Raw genomic sequence first — 12,605 nt, 5'->3', positions numbered from 1 at the left:
TATTTTAAATTCAGTGTGTGGCGCATCGAATTAAAATGGCAACCAGGTTTTGGTTCTCCTACGACCTGGGATGCTATTTCTGCCGCAAAGTTCAAGGAAACCCAAAGCCAAATCCATTTCCAGTTGCAAAAGTATTCACACTGCCTTGCCATTCTGGTGCTTCCCGACCGGAGTGCTGGTCGGGAAGCATACGAAATGAACCCGGTGACAAGTACCAAGTGTGATTAGCACTTTAGTGCCGAAAGTGATTCTCGTGCTGACTCCACTATGCTAATGGAACCCATCCGGCAGTGTTGGCCTGCCAGGGTTTCTATTTCAATCACAGGCTGCATTCACACGGCTAACCGTACGTCTATTTATGGCCGGCCACCCGGCTAGACTGTAGACTTTGGACTTATTAAGTTTGTATGCGATTGCTCGTTTCGAAGGTCTTTCACGTGGTGCCCGGGCGGTGAGCGGTTCGACCGCACTGCCCATCAGTGTTAGCAGGTAATTCACTTTCCTCACGACGACCACCAGCCAGTAACCCATTGGTCTCCTTTCGTCGGGTCTCCGCTCCCGTCGGTCTTCGTTGCCCGTCGTGTCTGCCATGCCATGAGTCATTTCCGTAGTGCCCTTTTATGTTGGCCGGATTACACGCGGCAACTCTTACGTCCGCTAAAGTGGGCAGCATATGGCGCGTGAAGCTTCGGCCCGGGCTATGGCTCGGTGGACACAGCAAGCCTTCCAACGCCTTCTTGGCGAAGCGAAGCCCGCCAAGCTGTGTAATCAACATCTGAAGCTCCAGCCCCGTTCGTTTTACGACGGACCGGGAAAGGGTGATCTCAACAGGCGCACCGTGCATTACTTGGGCGGCGTAGACGGTATCCTTCTTCCGCGGACTCCGCGGACCGAACTAGGGTTTGGAAGGCGGGAGCACTTCGCTTCAATTATGCACCGAGAAAAGAAGGAAATGACTTGGGGAACGAACGTCTATCGTTCATCGTAGGAGGTCGTCTTTGCTGCGTCGGTCGTCTGGCTGCCGGATCATGGGTCGGGCGTCTGCCGCTGCCGAGTGGGTCACAAAAGGTAAACACAAGGGTCTTCGCAGGCCTAAGGCTAAGCTGTTTGTACGACAAACAAGGAAAGAACGGCACGAAACGTCCCCCGCCTCGTATACCCGGAGTCTTCGACACCCTATATCATAAAGGATGGATGAATATTATTAACGCGGCCAACCAACCAGCAGCCCAGCCCGTACGGGGACGACACTTTTGTGGAGCTTTTATGTGTTCATTCCTGGGGACGGGGACATCATCGTGCGCATCGTTCATGTGATGATTGTTGTGACAAAAATTAATCAAATTACCACACAGACCTTGGCCACAATTTTTTTTGCGGCACTCATGACGGTAAATGTTAAGCCATGCTGTCAGGTTTTAGTTACCCTCCACTTTGTAACGTAAACAGTAGCAAAGTATTATCTTCTCTCGGAACATCCTCAAAATCGTTAAAAAATTCTATCAACTTTTTGAAAATAAAAAACAAAAACGATAGGCCCCATGTTTGGTCCTACTTATAACAGGTCCCAACTCTCTCTCTAGCTCTCTCTCTCTCTCTCTCTCTCGATCTCGCTCGGTTGCGGCCATTCGTCCACAATAAATGCGAAAACACGCATGCCCCAAATTCCTACCGAAATCGATGGAAAATGCCCATGTACCGCCTCAGCAAGTTCTATCATAATGGCAGATGTTTTCTTTCGTCGCTTTTTTCGCCGCCGTGTTTCTGTGCGCAACTTACATGCTCTCGCGGCGGAAAAGCTACTTTCCGGCTTCCATCGGATCCGCTTCCGGCGGCCTCCGACACCGGCTCCGTGTGTCCGGGATGTCGTACTTAACGAGGGATACCTCAGGTTGTTCTCTCGTTCGGGTTCCGGCTGGAAACCTGCAGAAAACACCAACTCTTCAGCGCAAGCAAAAGATTACGAGCAGGCGAGCAGGAAGCGCTCAGATCGAAACGAATTATGCTGAGTATCAATTTTGTCCTCGACGGGCCGGTGGACGGAGCGGGACGGGACATGCGGGGAAATTAAAGCTAAGAAAAGGGCAACGTCGGTGGTACTGCTTTGCATGCTTCATGAATTCCAATGAAAGGCCCACCACGCACACCGGGCCGTGCTTCGAAAGCGGATTCCTCGGTGACGGAAAACGGAAAAGTGTCGAACACGAGGCCCGGGGCCCGTTTTTGGGGCAAGTTTTGCAAATTGTTTTCCCTATTCGTCGTTTTTGTTCCGGAGTTCCCGAGATTCATGCCTGGGGCGGTGGTTTGGAAAATGATTGAAATGTAATTTTGGGACACTCCACAAGACCCCACCACATCGACACGCGCAGCACACGCATGCCTTACGAAATCCTTCCGTTTTGTTTTTTGTTTTGCTTTTCCGAATATTCCGAATACGCCGATGCCGATACGCTCGTCTGCTGCGGAGTGGGTTTTAGTCATGCTCGATGCCAACGGGGGGATATTGCAAAGCTGCTTGCGGGTCTCCCGGTCCAATGTGCCTATTGGAATCTCGTTTGTTTACAAGCCACGAGCATTTTCGAGCAATTTTATTGATGCTGCTGTATTGAAATGAAGTTTAATCATTTAGCTACACGCAATCAGTGAAGTTAGGCCTTTCGACCCGAGGCCTAATTGAAATCTGTTTCTAATCTACGGCTAATAACTGAAACAACATAGTCGGATAGTTGAACAATGTAGTGAAATAATAGAAACAAAACGGAGAATGTGAAGTGTTGAAATGAAAAACTATCAAATTGTTGTGTCACATGGTCCGGCTGTGAATTTGGTACTATATTTGACTTAATTTTTCTAAAACAATCCTTACTCATTCAATAGGATTTCCTCAACTATAACCACCGTCGGGAAAATTTATTTTGACCCTTTAAAAACGTAGCAGAATTGGATGCGCTTTGACGGTGGAAGATGTTCCTTCCAATGCCGCACTTTTCATTCTACAAATTCTGGCCAATGTTTGTAGAAAATACGCTGCGATCGACCAGTTCGGCCAGGGTAGACTGAAAACAATCTTTTGAAACAATGAAAACGCTCCACAGTGTGCCGCCGTTACACCTCCCAAAGCGCACTGGACTAACAATTAATTTCTTCCGGCATCACACCGGTCCATATCCCGACCGATGCCGGAACGGCGGTCTAATCTGCTTCAAAAGTCAGCCTGGGCCATCATCGGGTCCGGGGCTGAGCAGCAGCAAAATGAACGTGCCCGGCATGTTGAGCAGCACGTGCGCCTTTGTTTCAATTATCGTTTCCTCCATCGGGACCTGCCATCTGTGTGTGTCTTTGCGGGGCTGCCACAACTTAAATTCTTCGTTAATGCTCCCGGGAGGCAGTTAACCGTAAGAGCTCCCGCTCCTGTGCCGGTCCAGGTCCCCGATGGCGCTGGTTCGCGAAGAAAGATTACCTGGAAGTGATTTCATTCTGGCGATCGACCATTCCGACCTTCGTCGACGATTCCATCAACGGGTGGACGGCACCAGAGCTGCGGGGAAGAAACAAAAAATCCTCCCCTTAGTATGGAAGCATAATATTGTGCGACGATAAAAGTGAGCCTTCGCCCGGGGTCTGCCCCGGTACCGTGCAATGTGACACCGGCTGGACGGACGATAGTGGTGGAAATAAAACCCTTGTTTTCGTTTCGCACCTTCTGCCGATAATCTCATAAAGATTGGCTCCAGCAAATGAACCCGGGGCGAAAGCTGCCGCCACCGCCACCGAAGACGCAAGGACGACGATGGTTGGCGTGTCCTTTTCAACAAACAACAAACCCATCCATCATGCGGAGGAGCAGTACGCGAGCGCGGAGAACTATGCGATAAGACGCGCGTGTTTATCTTCGTGTGCCATGTTTGCGCCAGCAGCGCAAACAAACGATCAAATCTGCCACCTACAGGCCTGCTCGACCGCGTCCCATCAGGGCGGCCTGCCGATCCGAAGGCGGCAAGATTTATTTCCAAACAGATGGCTTTCCATGGGCCCGCGCTTCTTCGAAGGCCTCCTCACCAGGATGCACCATAAATAAACAAAATGTTTGCTGCGCACGGTGCAGCGAGCGCTTCTTCGAATTTGAAGCCGGGAGCCCGCGGAACGTTGAGAAATTACCTGGCACAGCACATTAGTTAGCCGCCTGATGGATTATCCCCGTCCCCGCGGGCTCCATCCATCTTGTCTTGTCCTTCTTTCACCCAAAATGTAGCACATAATGCTACAGAGCAGCATCAGCGCCATCGCCGTCATCTGTTTCGGCTCGACAGCGCAGCGCAAACTGACATTAGAGCCCCACTGCCGAGCCCGATCCGGAATGGTTAGCACGGAACCGGGCGCCCGAGTCGCTGCAGCTGTGACAGACTCAATCATCGAGTGCAATGCAATCAGGCGCGGGAACAGTGTGTCCTGTAGATAGCGGCACTCCAGCGGGAAACCCCACGGTGCCAGCACGTTGTGCACGTTTCCATAACGTTTCCACTACATTTGCGGATAAAGCTTATCGAAGTCGGGCTAAGGAAAACAAGCTTTCGCCGTTGGCTACACGTGGCTTACGGGTAATCCTCGGCGGTCACCGGCCGGCCGGAAGCTCTATCGAGTCGCCCGGGAAACGAGACATGGAAGATTGTGCTGTCCCGGAACATTTTTCCTCCCGATCCCGATACACGCTGCACGCCTCGGCGCTAGGGCTTACATTTTCCATTAACCGATCGATTGAGGCACTTGGGCCATGGCCGCGCCAGCTCCCTGTGTAAGCGAGGCAAAGTGAAAAGGCGAACATGCATTCGGCACCAGCTCTAATCCAATAGAACAGCGGGAAAGCTTTTAAACTATTTTTTCGCCGTCACACGTCAACAGTTTGCTTGTTCGAACGATGACTCCAGGAAGCGAAGTTCGTGCCTATCATCGCTAGAAGTCTAATTCCTAACATTTTGTTAACTTTAATATTAGTCATTCTAACCATTAAAAAAAGTCCATTTTGGTGGCATAACATAATTTAAATGCAGTTGATAAAATTACGAGAAACACACTGAGCAGCGAAAAAGCGCCATAATGAATGCTCTCTAAATCGCAAATCGTTGTTGCCTGTTATCTGTTCAAACAATTATAAGTTCGACCAACTTTTTCAAGCGAACCATCTTACCGTACTTCACCCTCGTACACAAATGTACGGAATGACGTGATGGTGTCACTCTGAAACCAGCATAATGTAGTGAATTAAAAATGAGAAAGTCGCTCAGAATTGCAAATCCGCCACTGCGGCGGCAAATCTCATGCAAAGACTAGTCTCCCACACGAAAAAGTTCCCATCAAAAACTTTGGCTCCCTACAATAGCGAAAAAAGGAAATAAATCATCCCACCTTTCAGACCTCAGACTCGTGCGTCAAAAACTGTCAGCAAATCCTGGGAGCGCTTTTCTACAACACATTTCAACACCGTCCATTGCTGGTGGTTTCGATAACAAACGGCACAGTCGGGTGGGCAGTGGTTCCCCAGAATTATCGGTCACTCGATTCGACACACGGAAAATCACCCAGCTTACAGCACTCCAACCAGTGTCGGTCACGAAAGTTCGGCCCTCATTTTATTGCACAAATCGCCGATGTCATTGACCTAAACACGGTACCCCGCCGCGGGGTTTGGTCCGGGAAGTCGGGCATCTCTCCGGTGCGCATTGCGGTTGGAAATGGATGCGAATAAATAAGGAGTGAAAAGTCACCTTTCCGTCTATTCGACGGGTTGGGACTCCCGCAGCTCCTCGGTGGCTTATGCTCCCGCTGTCTGGTCTGGCCACCTTCACACGCCACGCCGTGATGAGAAATGGGCACCGGAGGACATACCTCGCAAACGCCGGCCCACGACGTCCCCCGGTGTGCTGGCCGGAAACGGAGGGTGTCAAAACACCCGCACCAGCACGGGTCCATCGCGAGCGGAACGTGCACGATGAAAACAACCGTAGTGCCACCGTCAGCCATCGGTTGGACCGTCGGGTCCGGTCTGGGTGCAATCGGTGCAGTTCCCAGGCACACCCATTTTTCGGTTGCGGGCGCGGCCCTCACCGTTAAGCCGTGTTGTGGCATGTCGTCACCGGTGTGCACTTCAGCCCCATGATTACGTGGCCCCAGTGTGACACACACGTGCACACGCAAAGTTTAGAAGGCACAGATTTATGGGCAGTGAAAAGGCGAACCACACGCCACCGGTTCGCCCGGCGTGGCCAGCGTAATTAATAACGTGCAGGAGCTGGCCGCCCCCAGGCACGCCAAGGAACACAAATTGCCGACAGGTGATAGATATTATCGTTAGTCTGGGCTAGACCAGACCACTCGAACTACCGTGGGACGTGGGGAACGGACGGAAAGGGGAAAACAAAAAACAAATTAAAAGGCACTTTGCATTCCGGAACGGTGCTGCGAAGGGCAACAAAAAAAAGACGGGCACCAATCAGAACAGCAAGCTGCAAAGGGCTGCAATGGACGACCATTGCATTGTTCCTTCCGTTTGCTGGTGGCCAGCGACACCGCAGTGTGTGCCTAACCCATTAAACTAAACTAATCACGTTCGAATGTGAAATATTTTCATGGAAATATTTCACTCGAAACGAAACTAAATGTAAAACGCTTTTCCACCACTGTTCATTGTTGTTTTCTGGGTTGCTTCATTTTCTTTTCGGCAGGACCTTCGGCCAATACCCACGACAAACAACCCAATTACCAGGCGCACACGACACGGAAGACCATCGCCCCGTTAGTGTGCTCGGTGCACCGCACACCAAACGAGGACCATCATCGCCATCAGAGGGTCGCCACCAAATGTTACCGGAAACGTGCTTCCACACGCGCGCCGGTGTAAACGGATGTGTGTGAAGGTGGTGAAGGACATACATTTCGATACGATTGGGCGGCCCGTCAGAGGCAGGAGCGCAAACAAGCCACCGGTGTCGCCATCGAAGAACAAATCCTACGACATCCGCCAGCCGGTCGCTTCGAGCCGGGGTCTTATCGGGGAACGGACGGAACGCCTCCCGGACTCGGGTTGGGCCGCCTTCGGGTCGGGCCGGATCCATAAGAAAGCGACAAGCGAAAACATCAAAAGGCTGCCCGCCAGGATCGGGTGCCGGGCTGCCAGGGTTTCCGGTGCAAAAGATCGTTAAGTGTCACTGTTTATGATGCTCTCTGGACTGATAAATGGCACCGAGTTTGCGAACTATCTACGTTACGAACCCGGCGAGCGACGGTGACCGGTGACAAAACGAAACCCTGGCGGTGGTGCCCGAGGGACGACAATCGGAACGATTATTGGTCTACGATTTGTAGCGATTGCTACAGAGAGTCGTGCCATTTCTGTGACTCACAATACTGACTGCTTCTTCCCATGGTCCGATCTATTTGCCGAGCGTATTAGATACAGCCCTATCGGTTTCGTGTTGTTCGGTTGTTCCGTTCGGTTTTTGTTTTCTTTCTTTTTACCATTGTTTTTGCCCCTCTTTATGATCGCTTCCCTTTCCGTTTACGCTCTCCTTCCCCTACGGGTGTCATTTGCAGGGGACTAATGAGCCGGCACACGATGATGTCCTAGCCCTGGCCGGCGGTGTCGACCTCGCACGGCGTGTGTGCAATTGCAGTGCTACAACCGTAAAGAACACGAGTGGCCGACGAGTGAAGGCCGCGGCGCACGATCGATCGATACGAAATGAAGTCATCGACGGCGCTTTGGCAGCAGCAGCAGCAGTGCTATCGTTTTGCAATTAGTTCAAGTGGTCGCCGCTGGGGTCGCCCGTGACGGAGCAACCGGAGCTAAATTGCCCGGATCGAACCGCGGACCGACCGGGAAGATGTGGCCGGGCCGAGGAGAGGAGAAAAAATGTTAACCGGACGCTTCGATTGGATGCGCAGCAATGGGTCACTCGAGGCGACTTTGACGGGAGCTCGACCTGGTAGAATTCTGGAGAGAGCTGGAGAAAAAATGTTACGCCCAACAGTGACTGTCGGTGGTTCCACCGGTACCACTGCTACTTCCGGTAGCAGCAGCTGCAGCAATCGGGCCAGTTAGTGGAAGTCCCGAACAAGACTTGACATCTTCGACACTCAACGACACGGTGGCGAGGTTGGCAGAGAATCAGTTACGGCGACTGACGCCGCTGGTCATTATCGGTGGACAGAGTTGCTGCGTCTTCTTATCGGCCGGTCTTCGGTGCGATTTGATGCCACGGACGGTAGGACTGCGGAGTGTTACGGAAGTTTGCGAACCGTGTGCAAGTAGTACAAATAACGCTGATGACAGCCAGCGTGGTGAGCGTGCTCAGTGCTACATAGTCCACCCCGATCCGGTTGTGCAATGTTAGTGAACCGGGCGCCGACATCGAGAGTGTACGTGGCAAGGTTGCTTTTCTTAAGCTGAGCGGGAAGAACGAAAAAAAACAGTTCAGTGAGGATTAAAGGATCTTGGAGCAGTCGCATCTCAGGAAGGGAGCAAACAAACGAAAAAAAACGAGGGAAGATTACCGTCGGAACACTACTACTCAGCACCGTCCTCACCGGCGTTAATCGTTTGTAAGATAGGAGTCGCCACTGCGGAGCGGACGGAGTAGCAAGCAACGCCGACAGACACCACAGACAACCCGGGGACGAAAATGAAGTTTGTGAAGTTCCAGCACTTCTGCATCGTCTACTTTCTGCTGGTGCGCTTCCTGAACGGTGCCACGATGGACCTGTACAAAAACTCACGCCTCGGCAACCGCATCGTGCAGACGCGCTACGGACGGCTGCAGGGGCTGGTGCTGCCGCTCGAAGGCTATAAATTTCTCAAACCCATCGAAGCGTTCCTGGGCGTACCGTACGCCACACCGCCAACCAAAATGAACAGGTGCGTATGCCGAAGTAGCAGTAGAGCGAGCGGAGAGTCGTGACCCAGCGCAGTCCGATCGAAGTCTGTTTTCCATCTCCACCAACAGACAGTTTGCCACTTCTTCGAGAGAGAAATCAATTAACTATTCCTTTTTTTGGCTAAGCTTAAAGCTCACATTACAAGTGATTTAAAAATGTTCTAAGTGCGAAGGATTCAAGTTACGTAGTCAATACTTTGAGGGTGTCGAAATTATGACATCCTTCTGGCCTTCTGTATCTTCCGTACTGGCACCCATCCGGTCGGTGCACATTATTCAACCGTCATCTTATCGGATCAACACTTTCCGGTGGACCCGTTGAGTTAACCGAAAAGTATCATCAATAACGCGGGTCCGAACATCTTTGTGGCGCTAATCGCTCTTCAAAAAGTTCAGCCGCGAGCCCGCCACGGGGGTAATAAATTGGTGCCGGTGCGAAGTGATTCACTTTTTTTCGGACCTGCGTTCCGGACACCTCCGGGCTGCTGGCCCGGGGCCGGGATGGGTTTTCTTTTACAACAAACTTTCCAAAGGCCGTTCCACATTTTCAACACTTTGTCACCGACGGGGATTTGGGGGGTTTTTTTTTCTCGGGGCCTTCTCCAACTGGCTCACTGGAACACACTTTCGTCGACCTTCGTTGATTTACTTTTTTCAATATTAGAGTAACGGGCTGGGCCGGGGTATTTATGACCTTCGTCGTTGTTGGGAAACTTTTGGGCGATTCGGAACCAAAAAAAAAACGCCACCAGCTCTCCAGGCTTGACGACGGACTGAAAAGGGTTTTTCCATTGCGCCTGGTCGAGCAAATTTCCGTCGGATTTTTGATACGTCTGCGAAGTTTTAATCCTATATTTTTTGCTTTGAACCCTCCACGTGGTCCGTGTGTGTGGCTATTTCACGCCCGGACGAGAATGATAAATGAAGTAATTTATCAATTAAGTACATCGGCACCAACGGGCGGTGGATTTTGCCCGAACACCCGAACCACGGGACGGGAGAGAAAATGTGGCGCTTTTCATTTTCCATGAAGCGAGCTGACACCGAACGAAGATGGCTGGGTGGAACCATTTTATAATTAAAACTTACCGTTACCGAGAATTACTACCCCGCCGGCGCCACATCCAGTCCAAAAACCAGTCCCCGTGGACCGGTGTTCAACTTTTAACCAAACAACACTCTATGCTTCGGTTCTACTTTTAGTGAAACTTTGCAAACAATAAAACAAGAAACATCTTGAATTTCAATGCTCATCTGCTGAACAATTTACAAAACTCCAAAATACGGAAGCTTGAGTACGACAAAAATAAATGAAGTTTAAATTTGGATACATTTTCTCTCCAGCTCTGTTCACAACATCCACGTAAAGTAACCGTAACGGAGGTTCTGCCTGTGGTTCTCGTTTGTGACAAGAATCGTGGGTTTTTTTCCCTCTTCACTAGTCAAACTTTTGGCTGCACTGAATTTACTCGCTGGCCGATCTGTAGCGGAACGACCAATGGCTGTGAGGATGCTGATAAAACAAGTTTCCAACAGTAAACAAAGTATCTTCTAAATGCTAGCCGGGCATTTAAGCGTGATTACTAATAAAAACTCACTTTGCACAAACACCGCCGGAAAACGACGAAACATTCATGATTAAGGTCGTTAAAGTACAAGTTTCCCTTCTCAGTTCCAGACATCCAGCCGTCCGTTCTCGGTACCGACAGCTGAAGCATTATGCTGTCCGTGCGCTGGCAATCGCACGTCGCACACAGACACCAAAGCCGAAAGAGTGGAGAAAAACGTCCGTTTTTTCTTCATTGGTGGTAAATGTACATATGGCGGCGAAGAGAAAGGAAAGCAAAAAATCAATCCAATGCGAACGAATAAAACATCTAATGTGAAGTAAACCGTCGAAACGCTGCTGAGCGTGTTTGACAAGAGACGGAAGCCGTGCTTGATTTATGTTGAACCGGAAAATAAATGACATTCAAATGGTGTTTGTCGGGAGTTTGTCAACGGTTGCCGCTTCGTCCTTGTCACGTTCGTGCCCACGCCAACGGTGGGCTTCATCCGCCATTTTACAACCATTTTCGATCGCACTTCATGTCAGGTTTCCCTCGACGTGCGTAAACGCGTGACAGGTTCAGCGTAAGTGGAATGAATTATAATTTCAATCTTAGTCACACTTGAGAAATGAGTAACAGGGTGTGGTTAACGCCAACTGGCTCATGCGACGCCGTAACGGTAGAACAATAAGATACAGATTTTTCTTTTGGTACATTCCGTGAAATGACTCAGAAGCAGAACTTCACAGCTGAAATAATTGAACTAGCTGACACGGCAAACATCAAACTAGCATGAAAGTCTAATAAACACTAACACCAAAGATTTCAAAGGCAAACATCCTGTGTCAATATTTTCTATATGCTCTGGGGCTGCTACTTTCGTCGGAATCGAACTCTAGTCTGGTCAAGTTCGCCACGCCTTGGCCCTTCCGGTTGGTTGGTGTTACAGTAGTGGTCAAACTTTTTGAACCCTGTCTCTGAAACGGTGATCAAGTCTCAATTCTAGGTCCATGACACCAATACAATTTTCTTCAGCCAGGAACTATTACTTTATGGTGATAATTTAGGAAAAGCAATTCCAGTCGCACTGCCCTGCCCTAACGGACTAACCAAACAAGATGAGATCACGTGCCATGCTAGTGCTGCATACCCTCGAGAGTGGGACGCTTTAAAAACTCGTCCTTTGACGAATCCAGAATATGACTTGCTGCATAGAAGGTCAAGTGTAACATATAAAGTTTTAGTATGCACAAATCCCTAACACTGTACAAAAATGATTGCAATACAATGTCATTTAGTCCAGTATTTCGGTGAACTATTTGTGCCAACCAGTTCTGAAACGCGTACAAAATATTAGACTCCAAGCATTGTCAAGTTATGCTCTTAATTTGAAGGCAGGCACGTACATGGAGCACGTTTCTCCGATAGCTCAACCAACCGAACGACCTTCACGTTTGTAGAGGAAATTCGAAAAATGATGCCAAAAGATAAAACCAATCCCAAGTATAGGAGCCCCGTTATTCGTTTTTTGCGATAGTAGCGCAATTTTCTAAAGTGAAAAAACATTTGAAAATTATGAAGGCCATCCACCCGATTCGCATGTTGTTTGCTTAACAGAAGGCCTTTTTGTTGGTGTTTAAATATTACTCATATTGTGATTGTTGATCCGTGAGGCGAATTCTAACTGGTTACTGCTACTCTGCAAATAGGTACGTTAATTAGTCAAACATTTCACTAATGCATTATTTGCGTTTCATATCATAAAAAAATTTGAATGAATTGTTTGCGCAGCTACGTTTTTTGCCTGCAACAGGAAACGGATATGATATCCTGCGTTAGATTACGAAATTCGGTTCACTGAGCACTTCCCGAACCAGTATTTTTCTGGTTCAATGAAAATTTAGCTCCACTTAATCCGACGATTTCGTGTACGGTGACAGAATACACAGTTCGCAGAGCCAACGCTATCAACACCCATCGCCGATAAAGGTTAACACGACAGCTAGCGTTAACAAACAAGTAACCGTTACAATTCGCTCGCTCCTACTTCCGCTTGTTCGTTGCGCATGGTTTACTCATGGCCGTTCTCATTTTTGCCCAATTTCCCACGGTTCGATGTGTTCACTGG

At 49.5% G+C, this 12,605-nt stretch overlaps 1 protein-coding gene across 1 annotated transcript in view; it reads left to right on the top strand.

Moving 5' to 3' along the window:
* Window positions 1-8,675: 8,675 nt before the first annotated feature.
* Window positions 8,676-12,605, top strand: part of LOC131208405 (neuroligin-1) — a 54,842-nt gene continuing 50,912 nt past the window's right edge. The window contains exon 1 of the mRNA XM_058201144.1: window positions 8,676-8,908. Within this exon, the coding sequence (XP_058057127.1) occupies window positions 8,676-8,908 (233 nt within the window). The remainder of the gene's footprint in view (window positions 8,909-12,605) is intronic.

This window comes from Anopheles bellator, chromosome 2 (assembly GCF_943735745.2).
Source record: "Anopheles bellator chromosome 2, idAnoBellAS_SP24_06.2, whole genome shotgun sequence".
In the NCBI taxonomy this organism is placed as follows: Eukaryota; Metazoa; Arthropoda; class Insecta; order Diptera; family Culicidae; genus Anopheles; species Anopheles bellator.
Note: the sequence above shows the minus strand (reverse complement) of the source record. Positions and strands in the feature narration are given on the sequence as shown.